This window comes from Chenopodium album, chromosome 22, assembly GCF_948465745.1.
Source record: "Chenopodium album chromosome 22, dcCheAlbu1.1, whole genome shotgun sequence".
Lineage (NCBI taxonomy): Eukaryota > Viridiplantae > Streptophyta > Magnoliopsida > Caryophyllales > Amaranthaceae > Chenopodium > Chenopodium album.
The window spans coordinates 10,412,579-10,435,087 of record NC_137855.1 but is presented as its reverse complement, the minus strand read 5'-3'; the positions used below and the strand labels follow the sequence as shown (position 1 = coordinate 10,435,087).

At 32.3% G+C, this 22,509-nt stretch overlaps 2 protein-coding genes across 2 annotated transcripts; both read right to left on the bottom strand.

Moving 5' to 3' along the window:
- Nucleotides 1–3,962: 3,962 nt before the first annotated feature.
- On the bottom strand, nucleotides 3,963–5,507 carry LOC145606331 (inactive protein RESTRICTED TEV MOVEMENT 1-like). The gene is made up of 3 exons (XM_081662342.1): nucleotides 5,433–5,507; nucleotides 5,038–5,243; nucleotides 3,963–4,508 (listed from the first exon to the last, which is right to left on the bottom strand). Exons 1-3 carry the CDS (start codon nucleotides 5,458–5,460, stop codon nucleotides 4,164–4,166), a joined length of 579 nt encoding a protein of 192 aa, XP_081518468.1. The 5' UTR covers nucleotides 5,461–5,507; the 3' UTR covers nucleotides 3,963–4,163.
- Nucleotides 5,508–10,926: 5,419 nt separating this feature from the next.
- On the bottom strand, nucleotides 10,927–17,647 carry LOC145603762 (uncharacterized). The gene is made up of 12 exons (XM_081659746.1): nucleotides 17,585–17,647; nucleotides 17,162–17,275; nucleotides 15,517–15,560; nucleotides 14,366–14,623; nucleotides 14,177–14,265; nucleotides 13,442–13,583; nucleotides 13,014–13,103; nucleotides 12,828–12,896; nucleotides 12,430–12,713; nucleotides 12,203–12,341; nucleotides 11,998–12,097; nucleotides 10,927–11,683 (listed from the first exon to the last, which is right to left on the bottom strand). The coding sequence occupies exons 2-4, from the start codon at nucleotides 17,225–17,227 to the stop codon at nucleotides 14,383–14,385; spliced, it is 351 nt and encodes a 116-aa protein (XP_081515872.1). The 5' UTR covers nucleotides 17,228–17,275; nucleotides 17,585–17,647; the 3' UTR covers nucleotides 10,927–11,683; nucleotides 11,998–12,097; nucleotides 12,203–12,341; nucleotides 12,430–12,713; nucleotides 12,828–12,896; nucleotides 13,014–13,103; nucleotides 13,442–13,583; nucleotides 14,177–14,265; nucleotides 14,366–14,382.
- Nucleotides 17,648–22,509: the final 4,862 nt, after the last annotated feature.

Here is a 22,509-nt window from a genome sequence, read left to right as displayed (position 1 = left end):
ATATGAAATGACATATTAGTTTAAGTTATGTTTTAAGTTTAGGAATTAAAAAGACAATTTTTATATAATTCAATTCATATGTTTATGTGAAGCATATTAGTTGGTTCAACTATATTTTATTATGATGGAAATGAAACACTTCATTTTCTTAATTGAATTTGCAAGTTATGGAATACATTAAGACTTAAACAAAAAGATTAAAAGGGGTGACATGTGTCATATGTGGTACTGAGTGACTTGTGATGACATGTGTCATATGAAAAATTATGGTGTGTGTTTTTAAATACTAACTAAGTATAGATAGATTAACGTTCTCAAATTCAACAATACTAGATTAATCTCGTGCGTTGCACGGATTAAATAGATATTATTTGTTTAAAATAGTTGTCAATATTCTTTATTTGAAAAAGTGTAATAATAATCTGATCTCATTTATTTATTTTGAAAGAAATATTGTAATTGTTTAGTTTTAGAACTTAGGAGGAAAAAAATAGAGAAAAAAATGATGATGTCAAAAATAGTTTTGGCGTGAAAAGTTTTCATAAGAAATTGACAAGTGTCCCTAAATGATGTTAGAATGTTTGTTTTAGTAATAGTTAATAGATATGTGACTACATGAAGTGGCGACACCATGTGGCTAGCATGCCTATCCACATATAAGACTTTGTGATTTTTAATACTAGTATGATATCTATATCTATATCTATACTTTATTTTTCACCAATGCTACATGTCATCTCCCTAGCGTGCCACTAACCATCATCCCCAGCATGCCACATGTAAACTTTATTTTTCATCAATGCCACATGTCACCTCCTTTCATTAATCAATTCCCTTTCTTATAACTTTTAAAAAAATCTATACTTAGTACTACTACTATTTAAAAACACAAACCATCATCCCACCATGCCACATGTAAATAAACCCAACTTTAATGCTATTTGATTCATTTTCCCCAATTTAATATCTTCTACAATTATTGTTTCAAAAAAAAAAAAAAAAAAAAAAAAAAAAAAAAAAAAAAAAAAAAAAAACAACTTCTATAATTACATTCAATTTTGATCTCTTCTTCTCCTTTATAAATAATTCATTTTCAAATTAGAACATATTATAAAATTAATATTTATACTGTACACCAAGAAATTATGTTATGCTTAATTAGGATTTGTCATTGGTGATGAAGCTTACCGAATATGGAATTAAAATCTTATTTTGAAAAATCTTGGAACTTTCAATCAATCGTACTAATGATCTTGATAATTTTCCAAAAAGAGTAGGTAATTTTGGTATATAATACAAGTATAATGTATTTTAATTTATGAGCAAAGATATGAAATATGATTTAGAAATATATATTCATAGGTAATTTCGGTATATAACACAAGTATAGTACCCTACTAGGTTAGGTCCCGTGCCACGCACGGTAATTTTCAATAACTATTTTCTATATTAACACTATATTAAAAAAATAAATAAATAAATAAATAAAATCAACATGCGTTGGTCTTGGCAAGTTTTATTGAAGTATCCATAGTCAATTATAGTAGAGTATTAATTGATTAAAATTTTAATCATAAATTATTCAAGGAAATAACAAAAATTATAGTTGATTTGATATGTGCATTTCATTATTGAAGCTTGTAGCTTAGCTTCGTTTACATATAATATAAAAAATTTTCATGAAAAAATATATAATCCTATTGTTATAAACATAGCACATACTACATCCATATATAATTCGTACATATATAACGTGTTTCCTAAAACAAATACTCCATATGTTACAAATATGATAAGAATATTATTTTTAATTTTTTGTAAGATGTCAATTTTTTTTTTTGAAAGATACATTAAATATTTTATTATACATAGTACTTTATATATGTAAAAGATTTATTTCTATATAATTTTTTTCCAAAAAAAAAAAAAAAAAAAAAAAAAACTTAAGGACACACCAGAAAATGACACGTGTCATTGCTGGTGTGTCTTTTAGTATATAGTTATTGATTGTCATAAAAATTGGCCTTACATTCATGGGCTTTGAAAACGTGATCAAAAGCGTCCGATTTCTTGAAAAAAAATCTTAGTTTATGCAGTAAGTGGTTGTATATTTGTATAATTGTATTATTATGATATAATTAGTTAATATATATTCTTTTTATGAAATAATACAAGTATCCATTGTTTTTTAGGTCTCAAGAATGAAGAAATTTCGACTTCTCCGACATTATATGATTTTTTTTTTCCATAAACTATTATGATTCGGGACACTATTGGGAATTGCACACATGGTTGTTTCACCAATTTACCACTAAAAGCTTATTTTGAGAAAGTTTTAGAGATTTTAATTAATTTATTGAATTGATAAACTTGACTAAATTTTCAAGAAATTGGGTGATTTCAATGTTTTATTTATTGTATTTTTTATTTATTAATATGAGCAAATATGTGAATATGTCATTAAGGTTGATTATATTTTGTGTTTTTTTTTTTAATTTGAAGATCGATCTTAGTTGCATTAAATTAGTTTAAGTTGAATCCCGTCAAAAAAATGTTTAGATAGTTTTGACTTGTGATTGGTGTAGTTCTTGTTGAAACAACTACTTCTTTAGTGAGAAAATTCTAATCAAATATGATTATGCTGCTGTTTTTGAATGAATCTATAACTTTATACTAAAAGCGAAACTAGGAATGACACATGTCATTTCCTGGTTAAAAATTTTCCCTCAAAAAGTTTTTTTTTTTTTTTTATTTTTTATTTTTTTTGCCAAAGCTTCTTAGAGAAGTTTTTAATACAAACTATACAATAATAATTCACTTCCTATTTGATAAGCATATCTTATTTATATGCAATAATAGTTTTCTATCTATAACTTTGTAATGTAATTCAGAGTTATTTTTATTAGTCGTGCATATATTATTCTCTCTATTTTCTTTACTGTGATAAATTTTTTAATTATTTTTTTTGTAATTACAGAACTTTCATCGTATTTTGCAATTAGGTTTTTTTTATAATTAAATAGCAGTCTTAAACTAATGATATGTATTAAAAATTACCGTGCATGGCACGGGACTTAACCTAGTGTAGTAATAAAGATTGAATCTAGGAATTGTGGGGATTCCAAATATTGATTTTTCTATTTCTCTTAATGTACAAAAGCGGCTCACCTAGTATATATACATCATAAACCACAGGGGCACCTCAAGTTAAGTGACCGGTTGGGATCATTTTGAGCGAATGACCCATAAAGTTGGGATTATTTAAAAGTAAATCAAAGTTGGGATTATCTTGAGCAAATCGACGAAAGTTAGGATTATTTTTGTCAATTTTTCCTACAATAAATTGTGGCTTCTTGACAATAATATAATGTTATTCCCTCTGTTTTTAAATACTTGCTCCACTTTCCTTTTCCGCTCGTTTTTAAATACTTGCTTCATTTCCTTTTTTGGAAAGCTTTTACAATATTTAATTCATTTCTCACACTTAGTGAACCCAACATAATACTCTATCTCTTCCTAAACATCCACTACCAAAACTTCAATTTTAATCCCGTAAATTAGAATTGAAGGCTATTCAAAGTAATTCAAGGCTAATCCTCCCCACAATGAGAGAAAATAGGGAAAAAAGGGAACTTAATAAGTCATGTGCTTTACACGTGGCTTTTTTGGCCGGAAAATAAAAAAGTCAACGCCGGAAAATGGTCAAAGGACCCTCCTCACAACCCAAACATGATATAAGGACCTTTTGCGCCACCTTTTTCATAAAAGGCCCTTTCTCACAAGGTCGACCACTTAAAAGGACCTTTCTCGCAAATTTTCAATTTTTTTTTGACAAGATTCATATAATATGTGTATGCATTATGTTTAAAGTCTACGCATTTTGATCACTTCCGTTCAAAATTAAAGCGTGTTCATTTGTATTTGTATGTATTATATTTAATGTTATAAAAAAAAATATAATGTCAAAATATGCTCAAAATGTTCAATTTATTAAATTAAATATTCATTTTTTTTTTGAAGGAATTAAATATTCATTTTTAAAACAAAGTTTGACAATTAACTCGTCATAAACAATAATAACAAAAAAAAGAAAAAAAAAAATTCTTGCTAGGCAACATCGTACTGGATACTCAAACTTCTGAATATATGATTAGTGTTCAAGATTAATAACCATCATCGTATTCAAGTTCATTATCATATGTTTTCTCCCCAAAATTGCGTTGATGATCATCTCTGCCTCCAACAGTCGTTGGATCGATAGCAATGAGAGGATAAAAATAGACTCCAATTGATGTAAGAAAGTTGGAATCATGGCTGCCGTGGAAACCACCAAACTGATTCTCAGGCCCAAATCGGAACTTGAAAGGCTTCGTCCTATAGTTGTTCTGAAAACATCCTAATTTTCCAAGGCTGCGCTTATTTGTTATAAATTCTATTGCATCAATACAGGTGGAATCAAACCTCCCTTCAATGCCAGTTATATACTCTGATGGATGATCAATCTTAATCTGCGAATTAAGTTACAGGCATATTATTAGGAAAATTTGTTTAAAAGGACCACTTTAATTCAGTGATTTTTTTTGTTTAAAAGAACTTAATAAGTAAAAGGTGTTAGATGACCAACTCAACCAAAAGCTTAAGCTGATGGTTGAGGCCCAGGAATATGTTTTATACTCTATCAAAATGTGGCTTAAATGGACCATGTAGCACACTTAGGACTGTGGTGGGGGATAAGCCCAATTTTCAGGCAAGTCAACGTCGAACTCCAACGTTGACCGTCACGTGTGTGCACGTTAAGTTGGCCCCTCAAAAAAAAACACACACACACACAATTTTCCCCCATTTTGCTCTTTAAACCCCAATTTTCCCCTTTCCCCTTCTTTCTCTCTCCTCAAAACAAGTCATCTTAAAAAGAATAAGATCGAGAAAAGGATAGCTCAAGTGGTTAGAGCTTCCCTCCCTCTATCATTGTGGCTCTCTAAATACAAAAAACAAAAAAAAAAAAAAAAAAAAAAAAAAAAAAGAATAACATCGAACCTTTTGGAAGCAACATCCACTAAAGCATGGATTGCCGAAAATAGGAGACATAACAAGGCGCCCATTATCAACATACTGAAATTGTATGGAACTTATGCCATCTCCATAAGAAATAAAGATCTGAGATATTTCTGTTTTTCCTTTTAAATCCCATTGCTCCTTTTCAGCTTCAGTTCCTGCCGGCCCTAGTTTGTAGCATAAGGTTTCTACAAAGTACAAACACACGTGGTTAGTCACTTCCTATACATATACTCCCTGTAATGTGTCGTGATAATTAATTGTCACATTACTAGTCAAATTACACTATTAGCGGCACTTGAAATCTAAATGGAAAGCGATATCGATCATAGAATTAAAGTTAGTGAAATAAATACTAGTAACAAATTTAAACAAACCTTGTGATGGACTACTTGGATTTGCCATTTAGTTGTTGTTTGAGCTCCAATAAGAGTACTCAGTAATGCTTTCAAAGTTAAGAAATGATCTGATGCGCTGAAGTTGAACAAGTTAAAGTAAACGGGAGAACAAAAGGACAAAAGGGGTTGACTTTGACGAAACTTCCCAAGAATAACCTCACATTGCAACTTGAGCCTTTTTTTTTTTTACTGAAATGGTTTAGAATCTTGCAACTTCCATGTGAAAAGGATTTTCGGTCAACTTTGAAGGCGCAAAAACGGGCCAAAATAAGTTGTAATTTTAGATCTTGTCTAAGGTGTTTAATCTTATATGGTACTAGATTTATACACACACAATCTAAAAAGGGATGACAACTTTGTGACTTATCAATTATCACCTTGCTTAGCTAATGTCCTCAGGTACTGAACAAGTTGGTTTAATCAATATCCCGACATAATTAGACCTTTATGTATCTGGGACATTTTGTCCCATAATTAGTGCATTAGCTCAGCTTTTTCTCTTATAAAAAAAACAAAATTTATACGCGATAGATATTGTTAAACGCGGGCATGGGCCGCACCCGCAAACCAAGAGAGAGAGTCCGCTTCACAAGATCAAAGGAGGTTTCATCCCAAAACCATATGACAATAGGAGGAGTAGCCCCTTAGCCTTATAATGTGTTTAATTCTCTCTTATTCAACCAAAGTGGGACACTTACATGTGGTGATACTTGAGAGGTTTATTCTTCAACAGATATAGTTTTACAAATTCATGTACACTAACTATTTTAATGAGATACAAGAAATTTGATAAGACAATACTATCTCACCCCTTGACTAATGTAATACGGAGTAGTGATTATTGATTGACAAAAGGTTATGATTATCGTTAAGCATTCTTAATTTTGTTACATTAGACAGCAGGTGGGTGATAAGTAGACCTTGTAAACCACCTTGTGTACAATTTTATTGACGACTGCTCTCCCTGCCTCATCCGCTTCATAATGAAGCGTATTGTATGTCCAAGTAGTAGAAGCGCCATCAAGCAATCCCATACAATTAGAGATAAATAAAAAGTCTTCCAATGTCTTAGTGTTACATCAAATTTTTTCGTTGCATAAAAGTCTAAATCAAAGATGAGTAGTATTGCCATTAGATAGGTAAATGTTGTGGCTGAAACCGCGATCCACATGGTAAACATTAAAATCCCAATGAAGAGTTTCTTGTAGGGGAGGCCGCTTATGAGGAGGATGATCACACTTAGAGATGAAACAAGGCCGATTGTGTTACTAATGAGTAATACATTGTATCCTACCGGGAGCCTTGGTAGCTAATACGGATGTACCTGCAATGTGTAGATTTGTATCGTCCTGCCAAAGACCTCCTGGAGGATTGATTCCGACTTGGAAAGCCATTGTTCCTATCAGAGATGCTACCACTAGTAAAGCACTACGTTGGTTCTCTAACGAATTATGGTTATTATTTTTGATATGAGGTTTTGACAAGTCCTTAGCTTGTAATGCTTTGGCAACTTTGAGGTAGCGCGAAATCTCCTCATTGTCTCTTGAATCCTTCATATTTTGAGTTTGTATATCCATTGCAGTTAGCTTATTATTTGTGTTGAGGGCATTTATTTCTATACTTGTGTTTCTTAGTATACAATCTACCATCTGCATTACAGTAAAGAGCCAAATTGAGAGAAGCAAAATGTTATAAAGTTTTGAAGTTTTAGGCATATTGGTGTTGCATATGAAAATAGTGTCCTAGCCAACAAAATCCTTCACTTACTACATGGCTTACCATGTCACATCTCGCACATGTCACACAATTAGTATTATGTGCACCATGGTGCACCTAGAAATAGGTGCACCACAACTATATTTTTAAACATTTAGTAAAAAAAATTGAACATTTTACAAAAAATGAAAATGAACATTTTAGTAAAAAGATTATGAACACGTCACAAAAATTGAACATAAACATGCAATTTTTATGTTCATATTTTATCAAGAAATGTTCATTTTGTATACATTAAATGTTCAGTTTATATTACAAAACTATTGAATTATTACAAGTCAGTTCAAAATTTGTCTGGCTCGTAATAATTTAAAATTTGTGATTGTTCAGATTTTTTTTACTAAATGTTCAAAATTCTTGATTGTTCATATTTTTTTACTAAAAGTTCAAAATTATAGGCGTGGTGCATTGCGATTGTTCATATTTTTTTACGAAATGTTCAAAATTGTGATGTTCAGATTTTTTAACTAAATGTTCAAAATTCTTGATTGTTCAAATTTCTTTTACTAAATGTTCAAAAGTATAGGCATGATGCATTGCTATTGTTCAGATTTTTTAACTAAATGTTCAAAATTTGCGATGTTCAGATGTTTTTACTACATGTTCAAAATTTGTAATTGTTCAGATTTTTTTACTGATTGTTCAAAAGTATAGGCGTGGTGCACCTAGAAATAGGTGCACCATGGTGCATCTTAAAATTTGCCCATGTTCATCATTTCATATCCTTCTTGTTAAAATTCTAGTGGCTCAATGGTGAGTGGGCTTACAATATCCTCTTTAGGTCCAAGGTTCGATTCTTCTTAGTGTGCATTTATTTTTTTTTTTTACAATTTTTTTTCCTCTTTTTTTTGCCAAAATTCTATACTAAACTTCTTCAACTCCTCCATAAGTAAATTATCTTCAATCTTCTACGTTCTATTATTATTTTTTTTACGAGTACATTTTATTTTTTCCTCTCTTTTTTTTTTTTTTTTTTTGCCAAATTCTATACTAAACTTCTTCAACTCTTCCATAAGTGAATTATCTCTTCAATCTTCTACATGTATTCAATCGGATAATTTTATCCAATTGTTTAGTAATAATTTGTCTATAGATCACCTTTTTTTTTGGATAATATGATTGGTATAATCATAAAATAAGAAGCTCTTAATTTTAAAGTGAGTGGTTGATAGTCAACCAGTGAATTTACACTGATTTTATACATAAGAAAATAAATTGCCAATAATTTTAACAAGTAAGCTATTATTGACATTTTTTTTTTAATATGAAAACTCATAAATTGCGATTCAGCAAAAAATTTGTTATAATATTAAGCCATATACAATATTTATATATTGATTCAACCACCGACCCCCCTAGCTTAAAAATCCTGGCTACGCCCCTGGTATTATAGTTGCACTTGTATGGCATATTTCGTATAACTAGTTGTGGACCCGCGGGCGATGCGCGCGGTTTCCCAAGTTATCGGTATTACTTATTAGATAATTGTTTTGACATCAATAATAGTTACATAGTTTTGTTATGTTGTGGTTTTATAAAATGTGTAATCAATTATTATGATTTATGAATACAATATATCAAGTACTCTTATACTATGAGCCTGTTCTCATTGACTGAACTCAGCTGAACTGAATTGAACTGAACTAAACTGAACTGAACTGAGCTGAACTGAACTGAACTGAGCTGAACTGAACTGAACTGAACTGAATACTCCTTCCATTTTTAAATACTTGCTCCACTTTCCATTTGCGGTCGTTTTTAAATACTTGCTCCATTTCCTTATTTGGTAAGCTTTTACAATATTTAATTAATTTCTCTCACCTAGTGGACCCAATATACAGTCTCTCTCCACTACTTTTGCTTTCTACATTTTTTATTCTTCCACCAACCCTACTACCTCCATATTTTATTACTTTCTCCAATTTCTCCTAAAACTCCGCGCATTTAGGAGAAATGGAGCAAGTATTTAAAAACGGAAGGAGTATTTTACAAGAGAAGGAAATTAGGAACTAAATTGACCTGAGCTGAGCTGAACTGAATTTCAACGTAAGAGAACAAGCTCTAATTTTCAACGTAAGAGAACAGGCCCTAATATTGTACTTCTGACCAAAATTCATAAACTTTGCCAATCATATTTAATTTTATTGACGCTGACCCGCACCTTTTGGATTATATAAACCGAATCTAAATCGAATTTGAATTCAATCCAATCCAATCCAAACTGATATAATTCGGTTATGGAAATTGAATAGTACAACTCCTATAGCTTATTTCACTTGTTCTTTGAAACTTTACATTGTGAAATTTGTGACACGACATGCTAAACTAAGGTGTTAGGAGATCTATTCTTTTACATTGTGTTGTGGGCAAGGCTCATTCATTAAACTTCCAAAATAAATTGCTTGGGACGGAGTGAAGGACAGTGCAAAAGAATCAATAATCGCTTCATTTATACAAAAACTTGATTTATTACAAAATTATCTATGTATTAATCTTACAATCAATTATACTACGTACTTAACTATGTATTAATCAATTACACACAAAAATAAAAAAAAGACTCAAGAATGGTTTCCTGCAAGACCAAGGACAGAGGAGTGATTGAGTGATCAACAACTCTATTACTCCGTACAAAACAATTGAGGAAGAAAATTGATGAACAACGAAACATTGATCATGATCCCTATGCCCTTAACTATTCGTAACTAAAGCTTCTTAGCTATGGATAATCCCTCCTTAGTTTGGTCCAGATCGCTCATTGCGACAGAGATTGATGGCGTGCCTCTAAATCCTCTAATGGTCTGTTTGGAAAATGAAATTCTGGATTTGGCCCAATTACACTGTTTGGATTTACTCTGAATTTGGGAATTGGATTTGGCCCAATTCCAAGGTTTTGAAACAAAAGTTAATTTTGATTGAATTTAAATTCCAACTTAAAAGGTGTCATTTGAAATTCCAACAGTTAAAAAAAAACCCAACCCTCTCTCCTAATTTCTCAAATTCTCTCTCCTATGGATGGGTTTCCTATTTTCTCTCTCCTCCATGAAGATCGTGAGTTCTCTACTGTAAATGTTCTTCTCCATTAAAGGAAATACTGAGCTTTCTCGATCTCCTCTGTCGGTGTTTGTCAATTAATCCTCCATTGTAGTGGCTTTTGTGCTCTCTTTGCCATTGAAGCTTACCTTGAATCCTCCATTAAAGCACACCTTAATCCTCCCATGAATTAGCTTTTGAATTTCTCTACTCTTCAAACCTCCTCTCTTTTTAATTTGTTTGATAAGCTTTCGTTTTTCCCCTAATTTTTGGTTTAATTTTGTCAATTTGATGAAATTAGGGATTCTCTATTGTTAAGTTTTCCCCAAATTCATGCTTCAATTTTGTTGTAGTTTCAATTTGTTTAATTTGTGCGGCAGATTTCTTGTTCTTCTTTATTTCTTTTTTTTTTCTCTAATTTTTTTAATTCTCTGAGTTGATTAAATTCATGTGCAAAAGTTTATATTTTGGAAAAAAAGCGAAAAGCAAAAACGAATTCTGAAATTTGGTGGAAAAAGAAATCAATTTTGTTGCTGATGAAGTGTATTATCGTTTTAGCTTGAATCTAGGATTTGAAATTTTTTGTTTTCCCAAACAAGTTTTTGGAATTTGAAATTCCAAATTTGAAATTCTTAATTTGCCAAACATGAAACTTGGAATTGAATTCTAGAAATTGAAATTCTGGAATTGAAATCAGTGATTTCAAATGAAATGTGAGTATCCAAACACAACCTAAAGTTATTGTCAGCAACTCATTTGAGTCCATACAATCAAAGCTAAGCCTAAGGTCCAAATACTCCCAAGCATTAACCAACAATGGATCAATCAAACCACCATTCATTTCCTGGCGTTGCTTTACAATGGTTTCTCTCTCAATTCTGCAATAGTATCCAAAGTGCAGAGAGAATGTAACCTAAATCCGTATAATAAGCTACTTTCAACTTGGCTGTTCATCTTTACATGGATAATGTTGGCAAGATCCTTAGAACTAAAATCATCAAAATAGAAAAACTTCGTCACCCTTTTACAAAATCCTTCATTGGAACATATTACCCGTTTCATAGCTGTACACAGCGAATATGACCACTATCTTCCCATTTTCCATTATTGACATCATCTCTTCCAAAGCCTCCCACCCATAATCCTTATCGTCTGATTTCTGCATTGGTATAAGACGGTAGGCTTCATCCACAAAAAGAATCCCCCCCCTCCCTTCAGCTTCTTTAATCTATGCAATTTGAGGTCATTTAAACCCACAATGTTTGACAATTCACACTCAAGTTCATCCATCTTAGATATTGTCAGACTACAAGTTTCAAGGGCTTTGTGCTTCCTCTGCTCCTCCAGATATTGCTTTAATATTTTCTGCAATTTCTCACTACCAGGACACAGTGCAGATGATTTAGAGGGGTCAGGATATCCTGCATCAGAAACATAAGAAAATTGTTGAATATTAGCCAGCTAGCATTTAAAATAAACTTGAGTTTTGAATATTTAAGCATGGTGTCCATTGACCCACGTCGTCCTTAGCATTGCAATCAGCATCATACTCAAGCAAGGTATTCACTGTAGAGCAGTTATTTGATCGAAGTTAATGCCAAACACCAAGATGCAAGGACATCATTCCATTTGCACAGACATAAGTAAGAGGTCTTACAAATTCTAGCAGGTTTACCAAGTCCTCAGCATTATATTAGTAACCATATAACAAATGGAGAGAGAAAAGGCAGGTTACATTGGCTTTAGCCTCCACAAAAGCACGATGAGAAAGAAGCAGCTTAGCAGCTTCATTGCAGCCATTCTTTGTTGCCATGTGTAATTGGAATTTCGCCATACTGCAAATATCAGAGTACTATTAGAGATTGAAATAACAAAAAAGTTTACAACTCGCTGCAATATTAGCACTCTTGCACATTTAACCAAAGTGCACAAAGCCATACCATATTCTTGGCTTCCATTTCAACCTTCTCTAAAGTCTAATCCCTACCAATTTAGCAAAATTTCAACAATCTCAACATTGTTGTAGCCGCACCAACATGAAGAGGAGTTAGCAGGGACAGCTTTCCTCTCCTTCAACCCCTACAATAAATATAGAATTTCAAGCTTTAAGCACTAACACACAAGCACGGACTTCACCATTTGATAGTTAACAGAATTATACACTTACAGTATTCAACTCCTTGCGAGCTTTCTGCAACTCATCATTGCATTTCCTTTCCTTATTAACTACCAGAGCCTGAGTTAGAGCCTCTATACCTTCCAGTTCTCTACCTTTTCCTTCAGCTCTTCATTGATTTCTTCCATCTTTTTCTTGGTTTCAGTATCCCTTCCCATAAGTTCCATAACTTGAGCAGCTCCTTTCCATTGTTCTATCTGCAACTCTAATGCTTGCCTCTGATCAATTTGCTTTTCCAGATCAATGATTTTCTTGTGAAGCACCTCCTATCCCCTCTGGAAATCAGTGTATATATAGTGTACAAAGCAGATTAGCACAGTAAGTATTCATCATGAAATTGAAGGTAAAACATTTACACAAACTTAACAAATAAAAAACTAAAATCTTACAGAGTCCTAGTGATTTGGGTGAGGTCGATAGTGATTAGTGAGGCATGGTCCCTTTTATTTTCTTCTGATCTGCAACCACAAATCATTAAAAAGTGTTTTACCAAAAAACAAGAGATACAATCAATAGTTAAAATCAGGAGAGAGAGAGAACATCAAAAATCAATAGAAAAAAACAAAGAACAATACATCAACATCTTCTTCATCCACAAGAAAGTGTTATTCATCAACCAGATATTAAAACCCTCTTGCTGCCATGAGAGAAGTTTCGTCATCTTGCTGCAAACACACACCCAAAGCAAATCAACACACACGCATAAAATCAACACTATTGAGCAGTTTAAAAAGGGTTAGGGCTCAAAGAATTTATCTTGACATCCATTCAGAGCTAGTTAGAGTTGTTCATATGGCAATGATATAGCTAATGCCCACAGAATTAGCCATTCTAGACAGATATTTAGTATACAAACCACCAATTTAAGGAAGTAAGTTGGAAGGGTAAGATTTAAGCAGGAAAGGTTGAGGCGAGTCATAAACATTATAGCTAGTATTTTGATCTAATCTAAAGATATGGAGAAAGACGGAACAAGGACAATATAGATATACAGCTTACTGACCTACAACTGTTTGATGTGATGCACCGGCTTCCTTCAATCCATCGAGCCCCCATCCCATATCCTCTACTATGAAAACCTCTTGTGAACAATGACCATGCTAGGCAGCTTGGCAAAACTGAGGGGGTGTTCCAAACTCGAGATTCTGAAATTGAGTTAATAACACAATAATCAATACAATTACAAATTTAATAACACAATAATCAAGCTCCAAAACAACATGAAATATATTTTATTTTTTAAAAAAAAATAAAATAAATATTAAAAAAATATTAACCTCAAATAAGAACTCAACATCATTCTCCACACACTCCTACGGTACCCAAAGAAAACAACAGTATTATCATAGACATTTTTAAAATTCCTACATTCATAAAACCGCCCAAAATATAAACAAATATATTCATAGATGACAGTAGCTAGCACAAGAAATCTATCCAGCTATTAGCCAGAACCTGAGGCAGACACATACATCATCCAGAAATTTCTTTTCTTTGATACATCTATCTAATTTTGCTTGCAATTTCTGCAATTTCAAGCTCACAGCCTTGCCAACAGATTCAGCTATATCTTTTTCAGTCTCTTCTTTAATCTCTTGCAACAAAGATTCAAAATACAGCAAATACAAACCAAGATAATGATCTAGTCAGATCAAGAAACGGTTAAAAAATTCACAATTATCATTTCACAAAGAACAATGCACAAGACATAGCAAACAAATTCATTAGGTTGCCTCACCAATTTCTGATTCTCAAGCTGTGTGGAAAGAAGCTCATTGTATTCATTTACGATCTGGTAAGATAACCAAGTGCAGGGAAATTTAATCTCTGCAATTTGTAGCAACAAACCAAAGATCTATAGCTTTAAATTAAGAAAACAAAAAAAAAAAAAAAAAAAAAAAAAAAAAAAAAAAAAAAAAAAACATACAGCTTCAACTTTACTATTTACAATAGCATCGTTTCTTCCAGGATCCCCACTACATTCACAGCTTCCACAGCCATGCATAGCATGTGAACAAGGAACATTAAGCTCAACGCCTCAACCAACTTCCCGTCAGTTTTGGACTGTATTAAACGGTGCATATTGTTGTCACCAACATAGTCCCAAACACGCCTAGTTTCCAAGTCCAAGGAATAACAGTGCTGTGTTTCTTTCCAATGCATAATAGCATGGCCCTCTTTATACCTGGATTAAACGCTTCCTGGTCAAAAAATTTAACAATTAGAATATCTTGTCTATTTGACAGGTATATTACATATATTGTTTGATGTTTTTATTTTGATTTTTTTTTTCTTGAAATTCCTTTGGCCATTTGAATAATGATAACAGTTTCTTAGCATTAGCTACTTGAAAGTTGAAACTCGGGGTTATAGTCGTTATACAATGCAAAAATTTTCTCATAGCAGAAAAAGAGTTATTACTTTCCACAACCCACAAAACCACATATTACGCATATCCACAAATTCTCTAAGGTTTGACAAACGAAACATGTTGAATTATCAGGTTGCTGCTGGCAATATTGACAAACCTATATGATGACCATAACAGAGTAATGATTAAAATCAGCAATACCTTAGCAGAATAGCAGCACATAACGGAGAAAAGGTAGGTATTCCAGGGTTGGTACCTCTAATTCCAGAATAGGAAAGGCAAAACAATGATCAATAAATCTCCTAACAATTTTAAGCAAGCAAAATCACAAAGCCGGAAACCAACAAGACAACTACCACTCTTGGGGTTTGGAGGAAGGTAAAACTGAATCATGGCACCAAAATTTCACAACCCTGGCTTATATGCTTGGTAGAAATGACAAAATGTTCCTCATTAGTTATATGAAAATTCTGATTTATAGAAGTTTTTAAATAAAACAAGCACTTAAGCTATAGGCGCAATCGCACAAAATATACTCAAATAGAAATAGAGTAATCAACACACATAAAAGTTACAATGTTTTATTTGGGGAGTCTGAACTCTAAGCATGTGACATCAATTTTCAGTTCTTGAAGAATGAGCAACATAAGCACACCAATAGCACACAAAAAAATTGAAGTACAAATTCAAAAAAGATGAATATCTACCAGTCATTTTGTGTAGCCTCGAACTGTTTCCGAAGCTCATCGTCCTGAAAAATAAAACGATGAAAAGAGCGAAAGATTAAAATCAAAAGTCAGATCAAAAATTAAGAAAATGGAAACGAAATTAGAGGCTGACCCTATTAAATCCAGAGAAAACCCCAAAAAACGGCGACTTCGAAACCATAGGAAGGGAGCTTGAAGACGAAAACCCCAAACTCGGGAAATAGTGACATTATTCTGTTTTAAGACAAATAACATGGTGTTTCTGTGTGTGTTGACATTATTTTGTGGCCTTGATCATACTACACAACATCAAATCAAATCGTCACATCTCAATTCGCTTAAACAAGATAGTCTAAATCCAATGGTCCACCCATCTCTACGGCAAAAAGCACTTGATAAATGGATTATATTATATATCATTATATATTTATATCAACCATATCCTATTCTCCTAGCAACAAGTAATACAAGTTAACAAGAAGCTCATTATTGATCCCACTTTCTCTACGATTGAAGATTCTACTGTAGTACTTCGTACATAGTAATTTGGAAGCCAATACTGAGACTCGTCCTGAAAAACCCATGTCCTAGCTATAAAGTATAAACAACCTCACATATCCATCTAAATCCTACCCTCTTACCCTCCCTCAATTAAGCAATTCTTGCATTTAAACATACTACAACTCTGACATTGATGATTTCCACAAAGAAAGTTGACTCACCAAATGACAATATATACAAAATTCACTAAACTTTTAGCTTATGAGACAATTTTCCTATTATGTTACCATATACGATGTGCATCAACATTCTTCAATCTCCCCTAGCGTAATTAATTTCCATTTATTCTCCTCTTTCAGAACAGTTTCTTCCAGTTACATGACAGCAGGAAGTGAAGCCTGTTAAATTCTTTCGCTTTTTTTTTTTTTTTTTTTTTGTGGGTTTGGGTGGGGTGAGAAAGGTTTGGGGTCAGTAGGGTAGGGGATTAGTTTGGGCTGTGATTGAAGGAAGGTATAACCGCAATAAGGAAAGAGTCACATGTCATGTTGGGAGGAGGTGCTCAGGAGTCGGGACTGATGAGAAGGCAGCAACATCACCCATCAGGAGATCGCTAAACTAAAACAACCATTATCTTCACCTCGAAACAAAAAGATACAGTTGTTATGAACTTCTCTCTCACATGCTAACTTCTTCACATAACCCAAACCTTAAAAGAGTCTTGTTTTTCTCACAAGAGGACATAAGATGAGATTAGACATTGCAGATAAAGTAACAAATCTGATTTCTTATGAAGGGACAACTTTTCTCTCCAATAAATATTCCTAGCTTCTAGAGTTCCCTCTGACTAAACATAGTGGACACCCAAGTCTCACATTATCATATTTATCAGTGACATGAGTGAAAAACTGAAAACCAGATCTTTAGAAACTGGTTTAAGAGTGTACAAGGACTTGACAATCAAGAAACATTAAAACATTAGTGCCATTTATTACTATAAATCTTTGACATAGATTAGGCAATGCAGAGACTGCTAGACATCATGTTCATTGTTGCTGAAGGAAAAATTCTATGGTGTCAGGCGTGTCAGTTCTCAAGATTTTGAGCAAAGTCACTTGTGTTAAGTATCTTCCCATTATTGACATACCTTCCACTTCTTGGATGGTGGTCTTGAAGAAGCAATCCTCTGATTCAAAGAAGACATAAGGTTCATCTTCTTTCCAGCATCTCGAATAACCTTTGAAGCTTCTGTTATAATTACCTGTTGATAGGACACACACAAATCCATCTACTTAGTCTAATTAAATTTCAATTCAAAAGGCTATCAATTTTACCCAAAACTAATTTAAGAACCCATCAAACAATTTCATTCAGCAAAACTAACATCATTTAATTTCAATCAATTCAATAAGCAGTAACAAACTTAGCATCATATTTCCAATAAAAAATTGCAAACCCAACAACAAAATAATTACACCTTCAATTAAAGATCAGAAAATACTTTGTAAATACTGTGCATATGAGAATAATATTTGAACTCAAAATCAGAAAAATGAAAGAAAGATTATACCTTGACACTGATCTGTAATTCTTTAACATCATCTGACCTTTTAGCATTAGTTGTACCTGTACATTAATGGGGTTTATTCAGAATGTTAGATCCAAAAAAATGGGAGTTGGAATTAGAGAAGAAAACAGGGGAAGAACGAAAATAGTTACCTATAACTTACAATTAATCAAATTTACTGCAACACAATGACAAATTAGTCAGCAAAGATGAAATTTAAAAATCAAACCAATCAATCAAAAAATGGACCAAAATGCAGGAAATCAAAGTAAAATAACGAAAAGAAATTAGGTCTGCAAATTACCTGAGATAACAAAGGATTGAGGAGAGAAAGTAACCTCCTCCTATACCACCGCTGCCACCCAAAATCACCTGGCATCCTCCAAAAGCAGCATACATCCAAAACTTGAGAATCACAAAAATCTAATGCACAAAAACAAAATTAAAATCAACAAATCATCAACAAACACATAATAACACTGATTAAAATCATTACAAATCCAAATAAAAATTACAAAAGATTGACGAACAAAGCGGTATACCTGACATTCGCGGATGTTGAGACGGCGGAGCTGCGATTTCAGAGCTTCGACTGTTTTTTTTTTTTTTTTATTTATCATGTTAGTAAAGAATAAAATTCAGATCTAAAGTTTGTCAAAATTCGTAACTTACGTTAATCAAACCCAAATTGTATAATTCATTAAGAAGGGAAAAAAAATTAAATACCAAATCAAAACCCTAACTATAAGATCTGAAGGAGAGAAACAATTGGCTGGAGGATGGAACCCTTCCATTATCGTGGCTGCCACTGCAATCTTCTTCTCTGAGCTGGGTCACCGGAGCTGAGCAAATGAACGGATGATCGTGAAAGAGAGGAGAGGGGGGAAACCCGAAAAAGTGAATAATAGGGGGGTGTTTCCGTGTTTGGTAAATGGGAATTGAGGGTGGGAATGGGAATTTTAATCCCAAATAAAACAAAATCTCTTGTTTGTTAAATGGGATTGGGATTAAAGAAGGGAATGGGATTGGGATTAAACGGGGTGAATTCCTACCATTTTATTACCTTAGGGAGAGTAGGTAATAAATGGGTGGGAATGAGAATAAGTGGTAAATGACATTTTTGCCATTAATGAAAAAAATGGAGGAGAAAGATTAGTAAGGGTAATTTTGTATTTTTGTTATTTATTTCCCATGTGTTCTTATCCACTACCCAAACAAAGTATTGTCATATTTTTCTGTATTCCCAATCCCATTCCCATACTTTAATTCCCAAACTCTCATTCCCACATTCCAAACGCCCCGTAGAGGTCAGGAATAGAGGATAATGAAGCTGACAAATTAAAGGCTGGAAAAGACAAAAAAACAAAATCAAAAATAAAAAAGAAACTAGATGAAGCCCGTGCGATACACGGTTTGTTTGAATTTTTTAAATATTTTTTTAATATATATTCATGTGCTAAAATTTGTTATATATTTAGATAAAATTACTGATATCAAAAGATAATATTTTATATTTAATTAATTTAAACTGAAAAATCTCATTCGCCAATTTTGTTTACGTGTCATTTAAATTATTTAATTATAAAAGAAATTAATAATCTCGTATTTAATTGGCTACCACTAAAATTTATTATCCTACATGGCTCGCTGAAAAAATTAAATCCTACGTGGCTCTCTAAAATCTCGAGAAAAAACTCCCCTTTATATATATATATTAGATAGATTAGATTGAAGAGGGGAAAAAGGGAAGGAAAGCATTCGCCAAGAAAAAAAGAAAAAAGTGCAGGGTATAAGCGTCCAAGCACTGTTCATAAGGGATTTGCTAAAAGTAAAAATTCCTCCACCCAATTTGGCTTTTATAAGGGTTATAGATACTTATAGATAGATATAATCTCTCTGTTTTTTTTTATTATTATTATTTGCATACTTGAGAATGCACAAAGTTTTAGGAGAGTAATAAAATATTGTGAGTGGGTGAATAAATTATTATAATAAAAGTAAGATGGTCACCATGAAAGAAAAGTATGTGAGAGAAGATAAATATTTTTATTACTTTAAGTGGGTACCATGGAAGAGAGAGAAATGACAAAATAATTTGAGTGAAGTTTAAAGTAAGAGAGAAAAATAATAAAATATAGTATAAATTTACCAAATATAGTGATGCATTTATAAAAAATAACACCCATAAAAGGAAAGTGATGTAAATAAAATTAAAAAAAAACGAAGGGAGTATAAATTAAGTATATATAACTTTATTGTCTTAAATAAGGTGTCAATCAAAAAAAATATAAAAAGTTAAATCAAGTTATAATATATTTATTTTAGGAAAGTAGTTTTTGGAGGGAAAAACGACACCAGGAAGTGACATGTGTCATTCCTGGTGTTTGTTGTAGTATTATGTTACTCCCTCCATGTTTTTTGTAAGTGTTACAGTTTGACCGGCACATAGTTTTAGGCAATTTAATTGACTTAAATAAAATAAGAGGTAAGTGGGGTAGTTGGAGTATTAAAAAAATGTAAAAGAAAGATAGTAGGGTTAATAGTTTATTGAAAAGTAATGAATGTGAGATGAAAGATATAATAAAAAAAGTAGTAGTGGGTTTGGTGGGGACCATTAGAGGAGAGAGATATAATATTTTAATGTAGCTTTTTGCCAAAAAAGGAAGTGTAACACTTAAAAAAAACACGGGCGAAAATGAAAAGTGTAACACTTAAAAAAACACGGAGGGAGTATTGATATATGATATACTTCGTTTCATTGAGCTATCTCACTAAGTGGTGAGCAAAAATTCCGGGTACCCGGAATAGGAATCGGAACCGGCGGGTCCGAAATTGGAATTGGATCCGGTGATTCCAATTCCGGGTAATAATTTAAGGACCCGATTGCAACCAGTTCCAATTCCAATTCTTAATTTTTTGGAACAAAAACCGATTGGGTACTCGGATACCCAACATACATTAAACTAAATATATTTAAAAAATTGTTGAATGTAACTAATTAGTAATATTAAAAAAAATAATATTAATATTTAATATAAATAAAAATAGCTTAATGCATATAAAAATATAAATATTAAACACTGAAAGTGAAAATAAACCAATAAAATATTATGAGTTGTTTTATATTTTAACACTTACTAGTTGTGGCCCCGCGCGCTTCGCGCGCAATCCCCCAATGGTAGTGATAATTGTCCGTAAATATTTATATAGTGGTATTATTACATGTTTATTATGTTTGTGAAATGTCTAAATTTTTTACGCATTTTAATTATTACGGCCATTGTAATAGGGAAACATTTAAACCTTGAAAAAAAGGAGCTTCTCCCATTATTGTTTGGAAAGTGATTAAACTATGTATGCATTTAAATTATTATGATTAAAAGTAACTTTAATTTACAATTTTTTTTTTGCTAGATTTTCAATAATTTGATGCGTCATTCAAAATAACAATTCTTTTAAAATTCTAGGTCTGATAACACTCAGTGATTTGATAAAAATCATCATATAAAAAACAAATAACCTATATCATTATATTAGAAAGAAGTAAGCTAAAGCATGCTAAGTTTGATTTTTTGCTAATACAAAATAAAATTCTCTTTAACACAATTCACTTTTTTGTCAAATAAACTAATGTTAATAATAAAATCAATTCATGTTAGCTTCCCTTATTCTTTTATCACTTGTTTTAAAAAAAATTCATCTCTCTTCTTCCCTCATTGTTGTTGTGTACCCTTTATTCTAATTTCCTAAGTCAATTGCGCTATTTTTCTTAATTGGTCTTTCTCTCCCTATTTCTAATTACCCGCCATCTTTCTTAAGTGATATTTCTCTCTCTCTCTTTCTCTCGTAAGCTTTTTCCTAAGCTAATAGTATTTTCCTGCTAATTGTCCTAATTTTCTTAAGTGTTCCTTCTCTTCCTATTTTTAGTTAATTGGCTTGATTATTTTATGTGTCTTAATTGTTCTCTTGTCCCTACAAAGCTAATAATCTCATTTCCATAATTGATTTCTTATGAGTGACCTCTCACTCTTTTTCTCTCTTAAGATAAGCCATGATTTTCTCAAGTGATCTTTCTTGTGTTGTCTCATTTTCTCTCTCGCATTATTGTAAGCCTTTTTCCTAAGCTAATTTCCCTAAATTTCTTATGTGATATTTCTTAAGTGGTCTCTCTCACTCACTCTTTATTTCCCTCCCTATCCTAATCTAATTTCCTTAATCTCCTAAGCTAATTGCCCCGATTTTCTTAAGTGGTATTTCTTCTTAAGCGACTTTTCTTCTTGAGTGATTTTCTTTTTCTTGAGTGATTTTTATTCTTATGTGATCTTTTCAAGTGGTCTCTCTTTCTTTATACTTCCTCCGTTTCTTTTTACTTGCAACACAGCCTTGTGGCACGTGTTTTGAGGTCGGGTTTATGTAATGTAAACGGATAAATTATTCATTATAATTTTTACAAATGATACTTAACCCTATTCTAATCTTCGTGTAAAAATTATATTGATAAAAATCGCTCGTTTACCCTCACTAATCATCTCCTAAAACTGCGTGCCTAAGAGGTGTGTTGCAAGTAAAAGGAAACGAAGGAAGTGTCATTTTAGTAACTCTTTTTTCCAAAATTAATTTCTCTTTTTTTCTTAAGTGTTTTTTTTTTACGTGGGTTCTCTCTTTTTGTTAAGCGATCTTTCTTAAGTTGTCTCTCTCAAATGATCTTTCTTAAGTGGTCACTCTCCCTCGCTCTTAAGAGATCTTTTGTATGTGATCTCTCTCTCTCTCTCTCTCTCTCTCTCTCTCTCTCCCTCTCTCTCTCTAGAAAACATAATTAGCCTAAATGCTCCAGCATTTTAGTAAGTCTTTTCCTAAGAAAATTACTTTGAATTTCTTAAGTGAATCTCCCCTTCTCTCTCTGCCCCTCTATATCTATCGCATTTTAG

Coding starts and splice junctions, on each gene's coding strand:
- LOC145606331 (XM_081662342.1), bottom strand. CDS start 5,460: ATGGCAAATCCAAGTAGTCCATCACAAG. Junction 5,244..5,432: donor TCCAAGTAGTCCATCACAAG/GTTTGTTTAAAT, acceptor TGTACTTTGTAG/AAACCTTATGCTACAAACTA. Junction 4,509..5,037: donor GTGGATGTTGCTTCCAAAAG/GTTCGATGTTAT, acceptor CTTAATTCGCAG/ATTAAGATTGATCATCCATC.
- LOC145603762 (XM_081659746.1), bottom strand. CDS start 17,227: ATGAACCTTATGTCTTCTTTGAATCAGAGGATTGCTTCTTCAAGACCA. Junction 15,561..17,161: donor CACCATCCAAGAAGTGGAAG/GTATGTCAATAA, acceptor TTTATTTTTCAG/GACGATGAGCTTCGGAAACA. Junction 14,624..15,516: donor GAGGCTACACAAAATGACTG/GTAGATATTCAT, acceptor CGTTTAATCCAG/GTATAAAGAGGGCCATGCTA.